This window comes from Trachypithecus francoisi, unplaced genomic scaffold, assembly GCF_009764315.1.
Source record: "Trachypithecus francoisi isolate TF-2019V2 unplaced genomic scaffold, Tfra_2.0 Lachesis_group11, whole genome shotgun sequence".
Classification (NCBI taxonomy): Eukaryota; Metazoa; Chordata; class Mammalia; order Primates; family Cercopithecidae; genus Trachypithecus; species Trachypithecus francoisi.
The window spans coordinates 10,053,284-10,075,458 of record NW_022681456.1 but is presented as its reverse complement, the minus strand read 5'-3'; the positions used below and the strand labels follow the sequence as shown (position 1 = coordinate 10,075,458).

At 43.0% G+C, this 22,175-nt stretch overlaps 1 protein-coding gene across 12 annotated transcripts in view; it reads right to left on the bottom strand.

The window, feature by feature from the left end:
- Positions 1 to 22,175, bottom strand: part of MPHOSPH9 (M-phase phosphoprotein 9) — an 82,655-nt gene that overhangs the window by 1,632 nt on the left and 58,848 nt on the right. For 9 of the 12 annotated variants that reach the window (XM_033220234.1, XM_033220227.1, XM_033220231.1 and 6 more), the window contains 8 exons: positions 19,682 to 19,783; positions 9,852 to 9,986; positions 8,500 to 8,675; positions 6,854 to 6,994; positions 5,904 to 6,024; positions 5,004 to 5,107; positions 4,034 to 4,281; positions 3,680 to 3,748 (listed from right to left, as the gene is read on the bottom strand). In XM_033220234.1, the coding sequence (XP_033076125.1) occupies positions 3,680 to 3,748; positions 4,034 to 4,281; positions 5,004 to 5,107; positions 5,904 to 6,024; positions 6,854 to 6,994; positions 8,500 to 8,675; positions 9,852 to 9,986; positions 19,682 to 19,783 (1,096 nt within the window). The remainder of the gene's footprint in view (positions 1 to 3,679; positions 3,749 to 4,033; positions 4,282 to 5,003; positions 5,108 to 5,903; positions 6,025 to 6,853; positions 6,995 to 8,499; positions 8,676 to 9,851; positions 9,987 to 19,681; positions 19,784 to 22,175) is intronic. The other 3 variants (XR_004439515.1, XR_004439514.1, XR_004439513.1) reach the window with 2 other exon arrangements.

Here is a 22,175-nt window from a genome sequence, read left to right as displayed (position 1 = left end):
ACTCTAGGCCTCAAGTGATCCACCCACCTCGGCCTCCCAAAGTGCTGGGATTATAGGCATAAGCCACCGCACCAGCCTCATTTTAATTTATTCAGTATTGATTCCAATGGTGTCCTGAAATAAAACTTAAAATGTTTTTATTTAATTATAAAAGGATTCATTATAGAACATCTAGAATACAGAAAACTTTGAAGATAAATAAGCAAAAAAAAAAAAAAAAAAAAAAACTGTTCTCTTTCCTATTTTTTCTGCATACATATATATGCATACCACTTTTTCACTTTTTTTTTGTTTTGTTTTGGGAGACAGAGTCTCACTCTGTTGCCCAGGCTGGGGTGCAGTGGCACAATCTCAACTCACTGTAACCTCTGCCTCCTGCATTCAAGCGATTCTCCTGCCTCAGCTTCACAAGTAGCTGGGATTACAGGTGCCCACCACCATACCCGGCTAATTTTTATATTTTTAGTAGAGACAGTGTTTCGCCATATTGGCCAAGTTGGTCTTGAACTCCTGACTGCAGGTGATCTCATCTGTCCACCTCAGCCTCCCAAAGTGCTGGGATTACAGGCATGAGCCACCACACCCAGCCGCGTACCATTTTTTAAAAGAAAAACAGGCCGGGTGCGGTGGCTCAAGCCTGTAATCCCAGCACTTTGGGAGGCCGAGACGGGCGGATCACGAGGTCAGGAGTTCGAGACCATCCTGGCTAACACGGTGAAACCCCGTCTCTACTAAAAAATACAAAAAAAAGCTGGCCGGGCGAGGTGGCTGGCGCCTGTAGTCCCAGCTACTCGGGAGCTGAAGCAGGAGAATGGCGTAAACCCGGGAGGCGGAGCTTGCCGTGAGCTGAGATCCGGCCACTGCACTCCAGCCTGGGCGACAGAGCGAGACTCCGTCTCAAAAAAAAAAAAGGAAAAACAAGGCAAAGCATGGTAGCTCACGCCTGTAATCCTAGCACTTTGGGAGACCAACATGGTAGAATTACTTATGGCCAGGAGTTCAAGACCAGCCTGGGCAACACTGCAAGCCCCTGACTCTACAAAAAATTTTTAAAAATTAGCCAAGTGTGGTGGTGCATGCCTGCTGTCCTAGCTATTGAAGGGGCTGAGGTGAGAGGATTGCTTGAGCCTCAGAGGTCAAGACTACAGTGAGCTATGACTGTGCCAGTGCACTCCAGCCTGAGTTACAGAATGAGACTCTGTCTCAAAAAAATTAAGAGAGAAACCTAAGAAGAGAATCAAACTCTATCTCAAAAATTTTGTTTTTTGAGACACAGTCTCACTCTGTCGCCCAGATGGGAGTGCAGTGATGCGATCTCAGCTCACTGCAGCCTCCAACTCTTGGGTTCAAGTGAACCTCCTGCCTCAGCCTCCAAATAGCTGAGATTACAAGCACACCACCACAGCCGGCTAATTTTTTTGTATTTTTAATAGAGACAGGGTTTCACCACGTCAGCCAGGCTGGCCTCGAACACCTGACCTCAAGTGATCCGCCCACTTCGGCCTCCCAAAGTGCTGAGATTACAGGCATGGGACACTGTGCTCAGCCTCAAAATATCTTTCAATTAGACTGGGCCCATGTGCCTGTAATCCCAGCTACTCGGGGAGGCTGAGGCAGGAGAAACAGTTGAACCAGGTTGTTGGAGGCTGCAGCGAGCCGAGATTGCGCAACTACGCTCCAGCCTGGCGGCAGAGCGAGACTCCGTCTCCAAAATAAATAAATAAAAGATTAGCCAAGACAACCTCACACCTTTTAAAAAACGATCACATTGGCAGGTATTTTATTATTATTATTATTCTTTTTCGGAGATGGAGTCTTGCTCTGTCACCCAGGCTGAGTGCAGTGGCACAATCTCAGCTCACTGCAACCTCCACCACCCGGGTTCAAGTGATTCTCATGTCTCAGTCTCCCGAGTAGCTGGGACTGCAGGTGTGCGCTACCACGCCTGGCTAATTTTTTGTATTTTTAGTAGAGATGGGGTTTTGCCATGTTGGCCAGGGTGGTCTCAACTCCTAACCTCGTGATCCGCCCACCTCAGCCTCCCAAAGTGCTGGGATTACAGGCATGAGCCATCACACCAGGCCATGGCAGGTTTTTGTTGTTGTTGTTTTCCCCAAAAAAATACAGGTTTCAGGATGGGGAAGAGCTTATCTTCATACACTGCAGGTGGGAGTAGAAATTGTCTCAAACATCCTGGTTACAACTTGACATATATCCAAAGCCTTAGAAATTTGCATTTCTTTGGTCCTAGCATTTTTACTTCGGGGAATGATTCCTAAGGCAATACTTACATGTGCAAAGCGATATGTTTAAGAACTTTATTGCAGCCTTATTTACGATATCCAAAATTAGAAGCAACCCAAATTTCTAATAAAAGATTATTGGTTAAATATGTTGCTGCTGATGGAATATTGTAGGTTAATTTAAAAGGATGTTATAGAAGGATATTTCTTTTTTTTTTTTGAGACGGAGTCTTGCTCTGTCGCCCAGGCTGGAGTGCAGTGGCCGGATCTCAGCTCACTGCAAGCTCTGCCTCCCGGGTTCACGCCATTCTCCTGCCTCAGCCTCCGGAGTAGCTGGGACTACAGGCGCCCATCACCTCGCCCGGCTAGTTTTTTTGTATTTTTTTTAGTAGAGACGGGGTTTCACCGTGTTAGCCAGGATGGTCTCGATCTCCTGACCTCGTGATCCGCCCGTCTCGGCCTCCCAAAGTGCTGGGATTACAGGCTTGAGCCACCGCGCCCCCTCAGCCAGAAGGATATTTCATAACATGAAAAATTCAGTTGAAGGATTTTTTTTTTTTTTGGAGACTGTGTCTCTCTCTATTACCCAGGCTGAAGTGCAGTGGTGCGATCTTCTGCAACCTCCGCCTTCCAGGTTCGAGCAATTCTCCTGCCTCAGCCTCCCGAGTAGCTGGAATTACAGGCGCCCCCCAACCACACCTGGCTAAATTTTGTACTTTTAGTAGAGATGGGGTTTCACCATGTTGGCCAGGCTAGTCTCAAACTCCTGACCTCAGGTGATCAGTCCACCTTGGCCTCCCAAAGTGCTGGGATTACAGGCATGAGCCACCAGGCCCAGCCTATAAATTACTGACTAAAATTTATCAGAACAAAAAGACAAAGTCAGAAAAAAAGAAGTTGGGGGCTGGGCGCAGTGGCTGGAATTCCTGACCTCAGGTGATACACCCGCCTCAGCCTCCCAAAGTGCTGGGAGCCCCTGTGCCTGGCCCACAGCTCACTTTTTAAACCTCTACAGCCATTCAGTTTCCAAAGTGTAACCATTTTATCTGCTTGCTAATGGAAAGGAGTTCAGAAATAAATTACAGATCTGAGGAGAGAAATCAAACAAAAAGAGAGGCAATCTGTGAGCACTAACTTAATGTAAAATCTGTTGAAAAGCATACTGCCATTTGCTCTCAAGTTAGTTTCTTGAAAATACAAGTGCATGAACACCTTCTTCTCTAAGTCTAAAGGTAAAATCAATTTTTATTCCTGAAAGCTAGCTTGCAGTTACAAAATTGCTATAATCAAACACTTCCTGTAAAAGCTAAAAGTTTTGACTGCTGCTTCAGTGTGTCTAATTTTCACTGTGCCATGATTTTTTAAACCCCTCTTAGATAAATGGAACACTGACTGGCATCAAGCCTCTAAAGTAGATTCAAGCTAAGACATTTCACCTGATTTAATCTTGTCTGTAAAGTGATTCGTCCTCCAGGAGAAGGCATCCTGCTTAGTGCTGCCTCAATCTGTTAACACATGAAAAAAAAAAAGTTTAAATTACTGGTAGAGAAGTTTATCACACAGAATGGAAAGAAAAGATTTTGGCTTAGTATTTCCTTATCCATTTCATCTCAACTTAATTTCCCTCTGTCTATTAGTAACGACCACATGGCTTAAATCCGTTGCTAGCACAGCTCTGGTATGTTATCCTGTTGTAATTTCCTGAGACAGTTTGATTCAGTAATTCCCTTCTCCTTAGACATAAACATTAAGTTCAGAAAACAATTTTAAAAAATTTTTTTTGTTTTTACCTGGTCCTTTTCTTTTGTAAGTTCATCAAAAAATCGTTCTGTTTCAGCTAGGGTCCTAATTTTTGCTGTGTATTCAAAATCATTCCCCTGTGGAATGACTGAAACCGGCTTACACTGTTCATAGCTAACTGATTTATTCTTCTCCCAGGCTGTTCTCACAGATACTTTCTTCACTCCATTTGGCACCGGTTCAGGGCAAGAGCTATGATTAACATGGTTATCGGTGGCTTTCTCAGAATATGTTTTTTCTGTCAGAGAGGAGAGAAATTGCTTATATTTCTTACCAATTTTTTGTGTAGGTTGCATATATATTAAATATGTTGCCCAATTTCACTTTCTGGATATAGTTGCTATATGGCCCAAAAAAGTAATGAAAAGAGATACAATAATCAATCATATTTACTCAGTGCTTTTTTCTCCAAAGAATTCTGAAAGTTTTGCCCTCTGTTTGACAATCTTTGCAACTTCCCTTAATGAACTTAAGCAAACTTCATGTAAACATAAATGAATTTTAAGTAAACTTAAAGCAAAAAAAAGTTTAAAAACTAAATAATACATTACATTTAGTGGACATACACCAACACTAAACAGTTAACGTTTTGAGAGCCTACCCAAGTGACTTCACATACATTGTCTTATAGCTGTATTCCAAATTTAGAATATAAATGAGAAAAAAAAGTTACCCAAAGCCTAAGTTGCATATAGAGAATAAAAATAAAGAGAATAACTGAATAGTGTGGCCCTGGTAGTTAAACATCAACATTCCCTGTACCTCAGTTTCCCAACTTTTCAATGAGGATAACAACATTGACATAACAACACGTAGCATCATGAGTGCTTAGTTTCAGAGGCCCTTGAGTAGGAAAATATTTAAGTGCAGGATATTATAATATTTAGAACATTGAGAGATACCAGAATCTCAAAAAATGAATGACTAAAACCATAACTAATATTTTTTAGGAAAAGATACCTTCCGAGTCATCTAGAGGAAGAAACTGGAGTTGCTTTCTTGGATTGGTACGTTGTAATGTAGACACAGGAACAGTATCTAAATCATCCAAAAGTATATCAAATCTATTGAATGAAGCAAGTTACTTGTGAGAAAAAAATGTTAACTGATTTTCCCTATCTCCACTACAAAGATGAGCTGGCATCCAGCTAACTCACATATTTATGTATTTTCTTAAAAGAAAGCTGGTTATATAATTGTCTAAAACTGAAATTTAATTTCTATTTTCTAACAAAATTGTATTTACATACTAAAGACTTAAAACACTTACCCGTACATTATGTCATTTGATCTTTATAAAAACCTTATGAAATAAGCAGGGTAGTGATTATTATCCCCGTTTTATAGAAGAGGAAACTGAGGTTCAATGTGCTTAACTCATCTCTGCAAGAGCCTGACAGAGTTGGGTCTAGAACCAAGAAGCAACATCCCTCCCCATCAACAGCACACACAGCTGCCCACACTTCGGAGGGGACAAATTCTCAGCAGCATAGGTAAACATGCATTTGGTGCCAGGGCCATACCAGTAAAGCCCACTTTCTTGTACAAATGGCCCAAAAGTTTTCCTGTATCATAAATCTTTTCAGGAAAACAAAGAACTATCTATCATTCTACATACAAAAGCTGAAAGGGGTGCTGAGGTGATATTTAAAATCTAGCAATAGCAAGTTTACAGTTAAAAACTGTGTTCATTGTACTGCAGTACTTTAGTTGTAGTATGACATTCACTTAAGATTTAAATGAAATCCACAGAGTTCCCACTGGCAACTGAAAAATTAGTGATAGCTAGAGACATAAGTCAACATTTGGAAAAAAATCACTAATATAGTAAACTTTATTTTACAATTTTAGAGAACTTACCGAATTGGACTGCTCTCATTTTTGCTAAGCAGATGACTAAATCCTGGGGACAAGTTTTCTTTAGGGGATCGCTTTGGACTATAAGCCACAGTCACTGGTGTTAGCATAATCTCTCTTTTTGCTATAGAAGAAAATGAAGAGGAAATATTCTTTTCCTTCTATATATATCAGCATAAGTTTCTTTTTCAGTATTTTTTTCTAATTTTGAAAGGAATATAATTTCAACGTAAAACTTTGAAAGAGAAATAAGAGTGTACAAAAAAATAAAACCACTCATAATCCTAATACCTAGAGGTAACCACTGTAACACTGTAGTATATCAGACAGTACTTTCAGCACTCTGACTCAAAACTGGTTTTTCAGGATTTTAGAAGTCGACTGGAAATAAGATGGGAACAGCAGCACACTACTGAACATTCCTATAACACAGTAAGAAGAATCTCCTCAGCTGCCGTGAAAATGGAAATTCAGGACAGAAATTCAATGCTTCAACTTTAAAACCAAACCTGTAATGAATTGGCTAAAGAAAAGTGGTGACTAATGCTGAGTACTTGAGATCAAATACATAAGAAGTATATTTGCAGACTAGCTTGGATTAATTTGATTTAATTATCTGGATAGTTATCTACGATCTTAAAAATTCTGCAGTATTTTTAAGTATTAGTTGCAAACAATTTAGTGGACACAATAAATTATTAGTATTAGTTGTAAACAATTTACTGGGCACAATAAAAAAATCTCACTTTAATAAACAGATTTCTTCATTTACATTTGTAGTATCTGTGTGATCAATTTTATTTATGAACAAGATCTTATTTAGGGGTCCTCTGCCCAGAGTACTCTACTAGGTGCTGAGGATACAAGAGAAACCGGAAATGGGTAAGCAGTGGGCACAGCTCAGAAGTCACGCTTTTGAACCCAAGAGATGTATGTACACATCTAATTCTTACTTGGAGTACTTGATTTACGACTTGAAGGTGGTAAAGATGATGATCTCTGTGAGGCTGAATTAAGTCTCTTTTGTCTCTGTTGGGCACACTTTTCTGGAGAACGACTTGCATTAACTGAAGTTTCAGTTTGCCGAGGATTTACTACAGCAGACCAAAAAAAAGCAAAACAAAAAACAAATCAAAACAAGCCTCAGCTTCAGTTATCCACCTTTATTAATAGGTGGTTACACATGGTTACACACCAAGCCACACAGCTTAGGTTCTGTTCAAAGCATTTATTCTCACTAGCTAGGTTATAATTACTATTTGCAAATGCACCGCATTATAATGATAAAAAATGTTCGATGAAGAAAAATATGGGAGTTTATAATGAATTCATTCTGGTTCCCTGTTTACAATCGGCATTCAAGGTGATTTTCAAGAGGGTTATTTTTAGAAAGCAGGTTATTAATTTATTTACTAAGAGACACTGCTTGGGAGATGTAACCCCAAAGACACTGGCAGGATGACTAAGGGGTCTGAGCAAGCAAACATAGAGGAAAAGGAGAGAAACATATTGGTGACCTGGACCTGTGAAGAAACACAGTATTAAAGACACTGCTTGCCTTATCTACAGATGCTCAGTAACCAAGAAAGAAGAGGAAATGTTGTATCTCACTTCATGAATATCAAATGCCTATCACAGCTTTCTGATGTGTGCAAGTAAGACAGACTGACAGGAATTTTTCAAATATCCTTACGAATGCCATGTAAGGCCAGGAAAAGTGGTTCAAGCCTGTAATCACAACACTTTGGGAGGCCAAGGCGGGTGGACCACTTGAAGCCAGGAGTTTGAGACCAACCTGGCCAACATGGTGAAACTCCATCTCTATTAAAAATATTAAAATTAGCCAAGGGTGGTGGAGGGCACCTGTAATTCTAGGTACTTGAGAGGCTGAGGCAGGAGGATCAGTTGAATGCAGGAGGTGGAGTTTGCAGTGAGCCGAGATTACACACTGCACTCCAGCCTGGGCAAAAGAGCGAGACTCTGTCTCAAAAAAAAAAAAAAAAAAAAAATGCCATGTAAACCTTTTTCATAATCAGAATGTAAGATGCAATTGGCTTTGAAGGTACATGTTACGCCAGAACTGTGATAAATTATTAACTAGGACATTCAATTCTCTTTTTTTTTTTTTTTTTTTTTTGAGACGGAGTCTCGCTCTGTCGCCCAGGCTGGAGTGCAGTGGCCGGGGTTCTCAGCTCACTGCAAGCTCCGCCTCCCGGGTTCATGCCATTCTCCTGCCTCAGCCTCCTAGTAGCTGGGACTACAGGCGCCCGCCACCTCGCCCCGCTAGTTTTTTGTATTTTTTAGTAGAGACGGGGTTTCACCGTGTTAGCCAGGATGGTCTCGATCTCCTGACCTCGTGATCCGCCCGTCTCAGCCTCCCAAAGTGCTGGGATTACAGGCTTGAGCCACCGCGCCCGGCGGACATTCAATTCTCTATGAAATGGGGCTGAAGTAGCAGTAAAATAGCAAGTTTACAGAGTTAAAACTTCTAATTTCATTACCTAAAGATTTTAATTTTAACGAAGGTAATATAAATGGGGAAAGATATCTATATCCTATCTATCTCAACAAAGAAATAGTCAAACCAAGAAATACTCACTATTGGAGGTGTCCTCTTTCTCTGTCTGTGTCCCCCAATTTTTAAATATTTTTCCTTCATCAAGTTCTTGTAAAGCTCTCATGATCGGTGTGTCTGAAGTCTCTCTTTGCTTTTTTATCAACAAGCTTGTTGATGAACTTCCAGGTGAAGAATCCTTTTCCAGAGGTGAATGGTGCCTTAAACAATAATTTTAAGACATAGTGCTATGGACTGAACGTCTGTGTCTTGCCCTCCACCCCCACACCAAACATACACGTTGAAGCCCTAATCTTCAATGTGATTGTATCTGGAGGTGGGGCCTTTACGAGGTAATTAGGATTGGGTGAGGTCATGAAGATGAAGCTCCCATGATGGGATTAATGCCCTTATGAAAAAGGGAAAAAGGCAGGAGCACTCTCTTTGTGCACACACACCAAGGAAAGGCCACGTGAGGACATAACCAGGAAGAGGGCCCTCACCAAACACTCAGCACCCTGATCTTGTACTTCCAGCCTTCAGAGGTAAAGAAAGAAATGTGTGTTGTTTATGCCCCCAGTCTGTGGTAACTTGTTACAACAGTCCAAGCTAAAACACACACTTTACTGGTGTTGTTAGGGGAATAACAGAGTTGACAATTATACTCCACAATGAGCATGCTTTGCAATGCAAATAAATTAAACCTGCATACAGTGCTTTCCCATCCTTCTAACATCCTACACTTAGAGGAACAGCATCTGCACAGTACCCTGGAGTAAGCAGCTGAGGCTGCTCAGGCAGGCTCGGGGCTCAGGCTGGCCAGAGCCATCTGAAGCAGGAGAGGATCTACATCTTTTGTTTGTTTTTAGACAAGGTCTCACTCTGTCACCCAGGCTGGAGTGCAGTGGCACAATCATAGCTCACTGTAGCCTTGAGCTCCCCAGGCTCAGGTAATCCTCCCACCTCAGCCTCCCAAGTAGCTAAAACTACAGGCGCATGTCACCACGCCCGGCTAATACATTTATTTTTTGTAGAGGTGGGATTTTGTCATGCTGCCCAGGCTGGTCTCGAACTCCTGGGCTCAAGCGATCCTCCATGTTGCCCTCCCAAAGTGTTGGGATTACAGGTGTGAGCCACCGTATCTGGCCCGAGGATTGACATCCTATCCTAATCACAAACCCATACTGTGCCACTGAGCACAGGTGGGGAAGCTCAGCAGAGCTCATGGAAGTAAAATATTCTAAAAGTAGTAGCCTTTCAAAGTAAAATAAAAGTCATCTTCTCAAAATTAAGACATTAAACAACCAAAGAGATGGCTTCCTGAACATTTAAAAGCAATTGAAATTTCTAAGAAAACATAACATCCCTAAATAGAATCTTTAGCAAAGTTATCTCACCCAGTGCTACAGGTCTCCTCCAGCTGGTTATCCACGTTACTGTCCTGGGTGTCCAGAGGCTGGCCAGTAAAGATGGAATACTCTGCACCTGGAATCAGCCACTTCCGCCTGCTGACGTCTGAAGTTGCTAGTGTGCTATTAGAATGAAAACAGGCATTATAAAGGTCTGCACTTCAATTCAGATTGCATGTGCGTATAAAACAATCTGCTTATTTACACATTTGTACAGTAATTTTAAAACCACATGTAACAATCTATATTTTAGATACAATTTATTTTACAGTTTTATGATTCAACTTAACTGTTCTAGGTTTCTGTTACTCCTGAATCTCAGTCAAGATTCAGGTACTTGTGGCTCTGAACATTCCCCTCACTGTCTCTCAGGCATTTCACACCCTTTACGCTCTGTGCCCCTACTGTAGCTGAAGGTAAGGCGTTGAATGAAGCAGGGCTGCCCTTCTTGTTCCCTTCAGACCAGCACTGTCCAACAGAGTCTTCTGCAAAACCAGAAACGCTATCTGCAGTGTCCAATGCAGCAGTCACAAGTCAGGTGTCACTACTGAACTCCTGAAATGTGGCTGGTGAGACTGAAGAACCAATTATAATATCTTAATTTTAATAAAGGAAGTTTTCAGTATCAAAATGGAGTCACTAAAGTCAAACTCCCACAAAATGGAGCTGGGAGGCACAAAGGAGCAGCCCTCGCACACTGATGCTGATTATGGGAACTATTCTGAATTCCTCAGAACCACAGTATTCCAGATAATAAGCTGTTTGTACAAGGAAACATCCCTAACAAGGGATGTCTCCACCACTGAGCTAATGCTAATGCCTACAACATGCTCCTGTAACCAGTGGTCTTGGTTTTAAAATAGCTTAGTGGACTGTGGACTGCCCTTTGTCTTTTAAAGTTTCCTGTGTCCCAACCCCTTTGGACATGCTTATGGTTCACCACAGCATGCGTACTTCAGATTGCAAACCCCCAACATTTCCAAATAAATTTCTTTGGAGAGTCAGTCTCTGTTGCTCCTTTTAGCTTGACATGATTGATTTAAATAGTAATAGTGGCTGTTGGCAGGACTGTACTGAACAGTGCAGTTCTAGACTATTGCTCTCCCAGGTCATCTGAGGTTCCCACCATCCTGTTAACCCCCAGTCATTCCCCAGACTTTGGAGCCTGCCTTGTTTTCTCCACACCTATTCCTGTTCTCATACTAGGCAACTTCCTGACCGCTCTCTCCAGTGAGGTGACCCTCTACTCCTCAGCTAGCAACCTCAGAGGGTACTTGCTGGCTTTTGTTATAACCAGAGAACACACTCCCCTTAAGAAACCAATACTCCAAAGACTCCGCCCCTATTCTGCCTCCAGCCCTCAAGCATCAGCAGGGTGACCTACGATCCTTGGCCTCTCCACTTTCCGTTTATCAACCCCTCCTAGCCTGACTAGGTCCTCTTGATCTACACTGGAGTCCACACTCATACTTTCTTGCTCACCTTTCGCCACACCTGACCGGCAGCAAAATCTGAGGACTGGCTGACTACAAAGGCTGTGTGTCAGGGTCTAAACTACCACTGAGCTTTGCTGCAAAAAAGCCACCAGCTGGGCAGACTCATCAACACCTCAGGCGGACACCCCAAACCGCCTGGCAACATGACTTTCTGTAACCAACAAGCTTCAGTTCTCCAAACATGACTATCTCATACCCTTTCCACCCTCCTCAAACCTCCCATCCCACCTTCGTTGACAGGTGAAACTTTTGAGTCAAACTGCAAAGAAACACCAGAAACCATGAAACAACGCTTGTCTTCTCTGTCCCCTTTCACAACCAAACATTTTAGAGCTGTCTCTTTTATCTACATTTACTTCAACTTCAGTTACTCTTCCCCCCCCACCTTTTTTTTTTTTTTTTGAGACGTAGTCTCGCTCTGTCACCCAGGCTGGAGTGCAGTGGTGTGATCTTGGCTCACTGCAAGGTCCGCCTCCTGGGTTCACGCCATTCTCCTGCTTCAGCCTCCCGAGTAGCTGGGACTACAGGCGCCCGCCACCATGCCCAGCTAATTTTTTGTATTTTTAGTAGTGACAGGGTTTCACCGTGTTAGCCAGGATGGTCTCAATCTCCTGACCTCGTGATCCGCCCACCTCGGCCTCCCAAAGTGCTGGGATTACACGCCCGGCCCAGTTTCTAAATTAAGAACTATTTCAGGGCCGGGCGCGTTGGCTCATGCCTGTAATCCTAGCACTCTGGGAGGTCAAGGTGGGCAGATCACAAGGTCAAGAGATCGAGACCATCCTGGCTAACATCCTGGCTAACACAGTGAAACCCCATCTCTACTAAAAATACAAAAAAAAATTAGGTGGGCGTGGTGGTGGGCACCTGTAGTCCCAGCTACTTGGGAGGCTGAGGCAGGAAAATGGCGTGAACCCAGGAGGCGGAGTTTGCAGTGAGCCAAGATCGCGCCACTGCACTCCAGCCTGGGCGACAGAGCAAGACTCCATCTAAAAAAAAAAAAAAAAAAGCTATTTCAAACATTCTTGGAAAATTACAAAGAATACAATAACAAGCATCTACTCACCCATTCTCAGTTTTAATAAATGCTAAGATCTTGCCAATTTTTTTTTTTTCTTGAGACGGAGTTTTGCTCTTTCACCCAGGCTAGAGTGCAGTGGTGTGATCTCGGCTCCCTGCAACCTCTGCCTACCGGGTTCAAGCAATTCTCCTGCCTCAGCCTCCAGAGTAGCTGGGATTATAGGGGCCCACCACTGTGCCCAGCTAAGTTTTGTATTTTTAGTAGTGATGGGGTTTCATCATGTTGGCCAAACTCCTGACCTCAAGTGATCTGCCCACCTCAGCCTCCCAAAGTTCTGGGATTACAGGAGTGAGCCACAGTGACTAGCCCAATCTTGCCAAATTTGTATTTAATTAGAAGACCAAGTTTTATGTATATAGTTGTATTTTTTTTAATTACACAGAAGGCATAATGTATTAATAAACATTTTAAATGTCTTTTGGTTTTTTTGAGACAGGGTTTTACCCTGTCCCCCAGGCTGAAGTATAGTGGCATGATCATGGCTCAGTACAGCCTCGACCCTCAGGCTCAAGCGATTCTCCCACCTCAGCCTCCCAAGCAGCTGGAACCACCAACCACCACACGCAGCTTTTTTTTTTTAAAGACAGAGTCTCGCTCTGTCGCCCAGGCTAGAGTGCAGTGGCTCGATGTTGGCTCACTGCAACCTCTGCCTCCCAGGTTCAAGCAATTCTGCCTCAGCCCTGCGAATAGCTGGGATTACAGGTGCATGCCACCACACTCAGCTAATTTTTTTGTATTTTTAGTAGAGACGGGGTTTCACCATGTTGGTAAGGCTGATCTCAAATTCCTGACTTCATGATCCACCTGCCTCAGCCTACCAAAGTGCTGGGATTACAGGCGTGAGCCACCGCGTCCGACCACTAACTTTTTGTATTTTTTGTAGAGATGGGGTTTTGCCAGGCTGGTCTCAAACTCCTGGGCTCAAGCGATTTCCCCACCTTGGCCTCCCAAAATGCTGAAATTACAGGCGTGAGCCACCACACCTGGCCTTTAATGCTTTCTCTGTTCAATGTTATGCTTGAAATTTATCTGTGTTAGTACATATAAGCTCTATTCATTTTAATCATTTACCAATAGTATGAATATATTTGTCCTTTCTCCCTGCAGTGGAAATGTGGTTTTTAATATGCAGCCTTTCGACAATGCTAAAATTAACACGTGTGAAAATTCCTCTAAGGCAAACATCTTAACATGGAAGTGTGGGATTTGGGGCGTGCACATCTTCAACCTCTCTGGATGTTGCCAAATCACTCTCTAGACAAGATGTATCAACTGTCATTCATTACTTTGAGAGTTCCTGTTTCTCCATATCTTTTGCCAAACGTTAAAGTGATCCAATTTTAAGTCTGACCTGTCCGATGGTGTGAATTGTATCTTATTGTTTTAATGTGCATTTTCATGACAATTAACATGTTTTCATTTTTATTAGCCATCACGGTTCTATGAACTGCTTGTTATACTCTTTTACCATTTTTTGTTGAGAAAGTTATCCTTTTCTTATTGATTTGTAAGTTCTTTCAGGGCTGGGCACGGTGGCTCAAGCCTGTAATCCCAGCACTTTGGGAGGCCGAGACGGGCGGATCACGAGGTCAGGAGATCGAGACCATCCTGGCTAACACGGTGAAACCTCGTCTCTACTAAAAAATACAAAAAAACTAGCCGGGCGAGGTGGTGGGCGCCTACAGTCCCAGCTACTTGGGAGGCTGAGGCAGGAGAATGGCATAAACCCGGGAGGTGGAGCTTGCAGTGAGCCGAGATCCGGCCACTGCACTCCAGCCTGGGTGACAGAGCAAGACTCCGTCTCAAAAAAAAAAAAAGAGTTCTTTCATCTTCTGGATACTTTTCCTTTATTCGTTCCTGTTCACTTTAAAAATATATCAGCCAGAGCCAGGTACAGTGACTCACATCTGTAATCCCAGCACTTTGGGAAGCCGAGGCAGGCGGATCACTTAAGGTCAGGAGTTTGAGACCAGCCTGGCCAACAAGGTAAAACCCCATCTCTACTAAAAATACAAAATTTAGCGGGCATGGTGGCATGTGCCTGTAGTCTCAGCTACTTGGGAGGCTGAGGTGGGAGAATCGTTTGAACTCGGGAGGCAAAGGTTGCAGTGAGCCAAGACTGTGCCATTGCACTCCAGCCTGGGCGACAGAGCGAGACTTTGTCTCAAAAATAAAATAAAATGTCAGCCAGGAACTGTGGCTCACGCCTATAATCCCAGTACTTTGGGAGGCTGAGGTAGGCAGATCACTTGAGGTCAGGAGTTTGAGACCAGCCTGGCCGACATGGCAAAACCCCATCTCTACTAAAAATATAAAAATTAACTGGACATGGTAGCGGGCACCTGTAATCCCAGTTACTCAGGAGGCTGAGGCAGGAGAATTGCTTGAACATGGGAAGCAGAGGTTATGGGGAGCCGAGATTGTGCCACTGCACTCCAGCCTGGGTGACAGAGCGAGACTCCATCTCAAAAAAAAAAAGAAAATTTATATATATATACACATATACACACACACATATATATACACACACATATATATGTATGTGTGTATATATATATATAATATCTCAAGCACATATAGACATACAGGTAATACTCATGCACCAACCATCCAGCTTTATAAAATCTTGGTTATATATTCTTTAAATTAAGAGTAGAACACTATAAAGACAACTAAAGCCCCTGTGCACCTCTCTAATCTCATTCTTTCCCTCCCAAAAGCAAACATTTATTCTAAATTTGTGTTCAGCATTCCCATGCAAGTTTTCATACTTTTACTATGTTTGCATGAACCTATAAGAAATACAAAATTGGCCGGGCGCAGTGGCTCAAGCCTGTAATCCCAGCACTTTGGGAGGCCGAGACGGGCAGATCACGAGGTACGAAGTTCGAGACCATCCTGGCTAACACGGTGAAACCCCGTCTCTACTAAAAAATACAAAAAGCTAGCCGGGCGAGGTGGCTGGTGCCTGTAGTCCCAGCTACTCGGGAGGCGGAGGCAGGAGAATGGCGTGAACCCGGGAGGCAGAGCTTGCAGTGAGCTGAGATCCGGCCACTGCACTCCAGCCTGGGCTACAGAGCGAGACTCCGTCTCAAAAAAAAGAAATACAAAATTGCTTCACATGCTAAAGTCAATATAAATAGTATCCTATTTCTTCTGCAACTCATTTTTTGTTGTTCTATATTATGTCCTTAAGATTAATCCATGTTGACCATCTAGCTGAGGATCAGCAAATTCTCTCTGTAAAGGGCCAGATAGTAAACACTTAAGGTTTTATGGGCCAGTGTCTGTTGCAACTACTTCACTTTGCTGTTGCACAAAAGCAGCCAAAGACGATATGTAAGTGAATAAGCTTGCATTCCATAAAAATTTTATTTGTGGACACCAAAATTTGAACAGTTTTCTTTTTTTTTTTTTTTGGGACAGAGTCTCACTTTCTCACCCAGGCTGGAATGCAGTGGTGCAATCTTGGCTCACTGGAATCTCCGCCTCCCAGGTTCAAGCGATTCTCCTGCCTCAGCCTCTTGAGTAGCTGGGACTATGGGTGCGTGCCACCACACCCAGATAATTTTTGTATTTTTAGTAGAGATGAGGTTTTGCCATGTTGGCCAGGCTGGTCTCGAACTCCTGACCTCAGGTGATCCACCCACCTCAGCCTCCCAAAGTTCTGGGATTACAGGTGTGAGCCACCACGCCCAGCCTGCATTCACTCTTGAGTACACTCTGAATGGGCTTCTACTGATAATCACTCTATCCAAACTGTTCACTAAGCATTAGCCTCCAGCTTGCAAAGACCTTGCAGTCTTCACCTTGATCTCTCAAACAGCAATGTGAGATTATGACATATATTATACATCAGTTTTCGTCCACAATTCCTGGCTCATAACTTCCATATCCCTTGTTGCAGTCAATAGAATCTCTAACCTTCTCCTGTCTTCCTTTTACCTTACCAGGGTAGGACTCTAATCTGATTATGGGTCATAAGACTCTCATTCAAATCAGAGAGGGTCCTACTTCATCCTCTGGAGGAAGGAATGCTGCACAAAGAGGCCAAGAAGGATCTGAACAGACAGGCCTTGCTACGTTTAGATCACATCCTTTCTGTCCAATCACATTTCAACACAGCTGTCCAAGCTTCAATCAGGCCTGTCCAATGAAGCCTCCATAAAATGCCCAAGAAGACAGGGCTCCAGAGCTTCTGGAGAGCTGAACAAAAGCTCATCCACGCGCTGGGGGGCGTGGCATACCCCATCTCTATAGGGAATGAAATTCCTGTGCTGGAGATCCTTCCAGACCTTACTCTGTATCTCTTCAATTGGCTGTTTTTTTGTATCCTTTAAAATATCATCTGTAATAAATTGGTAAACATGTTTCTCTGAGTCATAGGAGCCACTCTGGCAAATTAATCAAACCCAAAGAGAGGGTTATGGGAACCTCAACTTGAAGCCAGTTGGTTAGATGTTCTGGAGGCCTGGACTTGCAAATGGTGTCTGAAACGGGGTAGTCTTTGGGACTGAGCCCTCAGCTTATGGGATCTGACCCTATCTCTGGGTAGATAGTATCAGAGATGAATGGGAGGCCACCCAGCTGGGTCCCAAGAAGAACTGATTGCTCGCTTGCTGGTGAGGAGAAATACCACACATTCTGGGTCACAAAAGTCTTCTGAGTCTATTGTTGCGCTGGTGTGAGAGCATGGGGAAAACACAGGTTGGGTTTTACACTCCATACCGGTAGCTGCTTGTTTTCCTGTAGCTTTTTGGCAGCGCTTTCTCGGGTTCCTTTGCCAGCTCTCTCTATCCAACACCAGTGTCACAGTTCTTGCCCCAGGCCTGCTTCTCACTAAACATACTCAGTTGGCATCCATTCTACAACTTTAGGCATCATCTAGAAAGAGATGACTCCAATTTTTTTTTTTTTTGAGATGGAGTCTCACTCTGTCGCCCAGGCTAGAGTGCAGTGGCGTGATCTCGGCTCACTGTAAGCTTCGCCTCCCGGGTTCACACCATTCTCCTGCCTCAGCCTCCCGAGTGGCTGGGACTACAGGCGGCCGCCACCACGCCTGGCTAATTTTTTGTATTTTTAGTAGAGACAGGGTTCCACCATGTTAGCCAGGATGGTCTCGATCTCCTGACCTCGTGATCTGCCTGCCTCGGCCTCCCAAAGTGCTGGGATTACAGGCGTGAGCCACCACGCCCAGCACGACTCCAAAATTTATCACCCCATCCTAAAACCTTATTTTTGAGCTCCAAACTCATTTATAATTGCCTATTTGATTTCCACTTGGAATCGATATGAAAAATATTCAAGATGGAAATTCTGATCTCTTCCCTAAGTTCAACATATGAACTAGGTACCTTTAGTTGTTTGAGACAGAAACCAAGGAATTATTCCAACACCTCCCTTTCTTACCTTGCCATCCAATCCACAACCATATCCTATAGATCCTACCTCTAGAATCTCTCCCAAAGATTCTCTTTTGTCTATTTCTGTGACCACCACCCAGCTAACACCATCTCTCTCCTAGCACTGCACCAGCCTAACCAGTCTCTTGCTTCCATTCCTACTCCTTCTTCTTTCCTACTTCTTTCCTACTTCTCCTGCTTCTTTCCTACTCCATCTTCTCATGACAGGTACCTTAATAACAATTAGATAACATCATTTTACCACATAAAAACCTTCAAAGGCTTCCCAGTGGACTTAGGGCAAGATCCAACTCTTAACCATGGCTTAGAAAGCTATAAATGTTCAATCTCTGATTTCATCTAGGGCGATTTTGCCTCTTGCTGGAAATATTCAGGCCACACTAAACTCCCTTAGGCTCTTCAAACATGCTAAGCTCTTTCCTACCTGAGGACTTAGCAAGGCAATTTCTCTGCATGGACCACCTCCCAGACACCCCACCCTGCCTATCCCTCACCCCACACCTCCTGCTCCAGCAACTCTATGCACAGGTGACTCCTCTGCTTATGAGCCTCCTCTAAAGAAAGGTCTTCCCTGGCCCCCAACCTGAAGCTCTCTCTTTTATCTCTCTCAAATGTTCAATTTGTTACTTACATCTTTTCTTTAAAAAAAAAAAGAAGAAGAATTTTCCATGTTCTACTAAAATTAATTAACAAAGACTTAGAAAAAGCTTTTCTTAAAATTTATTTTATTTTATAGAGATGGTCTCTCGCCATGTTGTCCTGACTGGTCTGGAACTCCTGGGCTCTAGCGATCCTCCCACCTTGGCTTTCCAAAATGCTGGAATTACAGACATGAACCACCGTGCCCAGCCCTAGGAAGAGCTCCTCATTTGACAATTACAACGTGAGTCACAAATTACAATTTAAAATCATTTTTCTGATAAACGTTATTATAAAGTTATTATTTACTTATTAATATTCTTCATTTACACCAAAATCATAATAAAAGCCAGTTCTAATATAAAAATAATGTATTCTAGCCGGGCGCGGTGGCTCAAGCCTGTAATCCCAGCACTTTGGGAGGCCGAGACGGGTGGATCACGAGGTCAGGAGTTCGAGACCATCCTGGCTAACACGGTGAAACCCCGTCTCTACTAAAAAATACAAAAAGCTAGCCGGGCGAGGTGGCTGGTGCCTGTAGTCCCAGCTACTCGGGAGGCTGAGGCAGGAGAATAGCGTAAACCCGGGAGGCGGAGCTTGCAGTGAGCTGAGATCCAGCCACTGCACTCCAGACTGGGCGACAGAGCGAGACACCGTCTCAAAATAAATAAATAAATAAATAATGTATTCTGTAATGGTATCACCAAGACAATGCTGGGATTATAGCCAAGCTAATTCTGAAAGAACTAAAAAACTAGAAAGAAAACCCACACAATCTAATGAAGATCGATCTTCATAGTTCCTTCCATTAACATGGGAATAAAACATCTAAAACTTTAGGGCTAAAAGACCTTTTGAGATGTTCTAGCCTCTTGTCCTTATTTTTACAGATAATAAAAATGAATTCCAAAAATGGTAAGTGACTTGCCTAAGGTCACACAGCTGGGCAAAGAACAAAATACATTCCAAGGATCCCAATTTGATCCTACTATATTTCCTCATTTTAGCAAATGCCTCCACATAAGAGGGTTTACAATGTTCAGTAATTAACTTAACACATCTAAGTTCTGTAATGACATTTAACCCTGACTTTCTTATGATTTAGACAGATGAGCTTCTCGTCTTAATAAAAGCATGCACCTATTTCTAGCCTTATAGAGAGTAAATGAAATAACTTACTTGGCACGCGAGGGTCTCACATGAATTCTAGAATTGTGACGAAGGCTTAACATATTTTCATGTTCTACTTGCTTGACCTGAGCTTCAAGTTTTGAAATCATTCTAATTCAAAAGCAATAAAAAAAATTAAATACATTTCAACAAATTTAAAATATAGCTCAACCACAGTTTAACAGGTCTTCCTAAAAAATGGGTGGTAAAAGAGTTGCAAGTCCATGGCCGGGAACACTGGCTCACCCCTGTAATCCCAGCACTTTGGGAGGCCGACACAGGTGGATCACAAGGTCAAGAGATAGAGACCATCCCGGTCAAGGTGGTGAAATCCTGTCTCTACTAAAAATACAAAAATTAGCTGGGCGTGGTGGTGCACACCTGTAGTCCCAGCTACTCGGGGGGCTGAAGCAGGAGAATCACTTGAACCCGGGAGGTGGAGGTTGCAGTGAGCCAAGATCACACCAGCCTGGCAACAGAGTGAGACTCTCTCTCAAAAAAAAAAGAGTTGCAAGTCCATAAACCTTTTTCATAGTAAAACATCACCATTATTTAAAAAGCTAAATAGGCCAGGTGCGGTGGCTCACGCCTGTAATCCCAACACTTTGGTAGGCTGAGATGGGTGGATCATCTGAGGTCAGGAGTTCAAGACCAGCCTGGCCAGCACGGTGAAACCCCCATCTCTACTAAAAACACAAAAATCAGCCAGGTGTGGTGGCATTCGCCTGTAATCCCAGTTACTTGGGAGACCAAGGCAGGAGAATCAGCTTGAACCCGGGAGGTGGAGGTTGCAGGGAGCCCTTATCACGCCACTTCACTCCAGCCTGGGCAAAAGAGCAAGACTCCGTCTCAAAAAATAAATAAATAAAACAAAAGCTAAACAAAAATCAGTGACTATAAATAGAAAAACAGAAAAACAAATACATTAAAACTCTACAAAGGAACATTTCACATACAACTGAATAAAAAGGAACAAATGGACTTAATATCACAAGTTATATAAATTTGACTACAGATCAAAACATAACACTTATAAATAAAAATAAAATTAAATTGTCAAATAAACTGCATTCTAATGTGTTTAATCCTAATATGTATATAACCATGCATACAATAGGTAACACTTTCACAAACGAGGAAGTAGGCTTAACTTCCAAAAACAGAGCTTTAAAAAAAAATTTAAAAAAAAAAAAACCCTTTCTAATTTTTAAAAGAGGCCAAGGCTAAAATATTGCAAACAACCTACAGGTCTTTCACCTGATTTGTGCCATGTTCAAAATAAAAGCCTATTTTCAAGTTTACCAACAGGAAATAACTACTCTGGCCAACTGACTATTTTAAAGATATCCTGGCATTCATGCTGTTCTTTCTCCCCCCCCTTTAAGAGATGAGGTCTTACTCTGTCACCCAGGCTGGAGTGCACTGGCATGATCATTGCTTGCTGCAGCCTCAAACCCCTGTTCTTAAGAGATGCTCTTGCCTCAGTCTCCCAAGTAGCTCGGAGTACAGGTGCACGCTGCCATGCCTGGCTTGTTCTTTTAAGCTCTGTGTATGACTTCATCTTACCTTTCAAACTCGAATTCTTACCTACTTTGATGCAAGGAAGGTTTGAGAAATAATAGCTCTAACAAGGCTGATGTTTTATACCAATCTGATAAGAAAGTTATCACGGCCGGGCGCGGTGGCTCAAGCCTGTAATCCCAGCACTTTGGGAGGCCGAGACGGGCGGATCACGAGGTCAGGAGATCGAGACCATCCTGGCGAACACGGTGAAACCCCATCTCTACTAAAAAATACAAAAAAAAAAAAAAACTAGCCGGGCGAGGTGGTGGGCGCCTGTAGTCCCAGCTACTCGGGAAGCTGAGGCAGAAGAATGGCATAAACCCGGGAGGTGGAGCTTGTAGTGAGCTGAGATCCGGCCACTGCACTCCAGCCTGGGCCACAGAGCGAGACTCCGTCTCAAAAAAAAAAAAACAAAAACAAAAACAAAACAAAACAAAACAAAAAAAAAAAAGAAAGTTATCACTAGAACTGAATGAATCACAGAAGAGAGGCAGATGAGAAACCTAGACAGCATTTCTGTTCTTCTCTATGAGAACTTAAGACTGCAGTAGAATTTCTAAATAAGGGATATTACTTATATCCAAATACAAACATAAAATTTGCTTTTGAACCAGTTTAAATATTTCTCTTTTCTATCTTTCATTTTTTTAGGGGGCGAGGGCAGTAGGGGGGAGACAGTCTTGCTCTGTCACCCAGGCTGGAGTGCAGTGGCATGATCTTGGCTCACTGCAACCTCTGTCTCCAGAGTTCAAGCGATTCTCCTGCCTCACCCTCCTGAGTAGCAGGGATTACAGGCGTGCACCACCATGCCCAGCTAATTTTTGTATTTTTAGTAGAGAAAGGGTTTGCCATGTTGGCCAGGCTGGTCTTGAACTCCCGATCTCAGGTAATCTTCCCACCTCAGCCTCCCAAAGTGCTGAGATTACAGGCGTGAGCCACT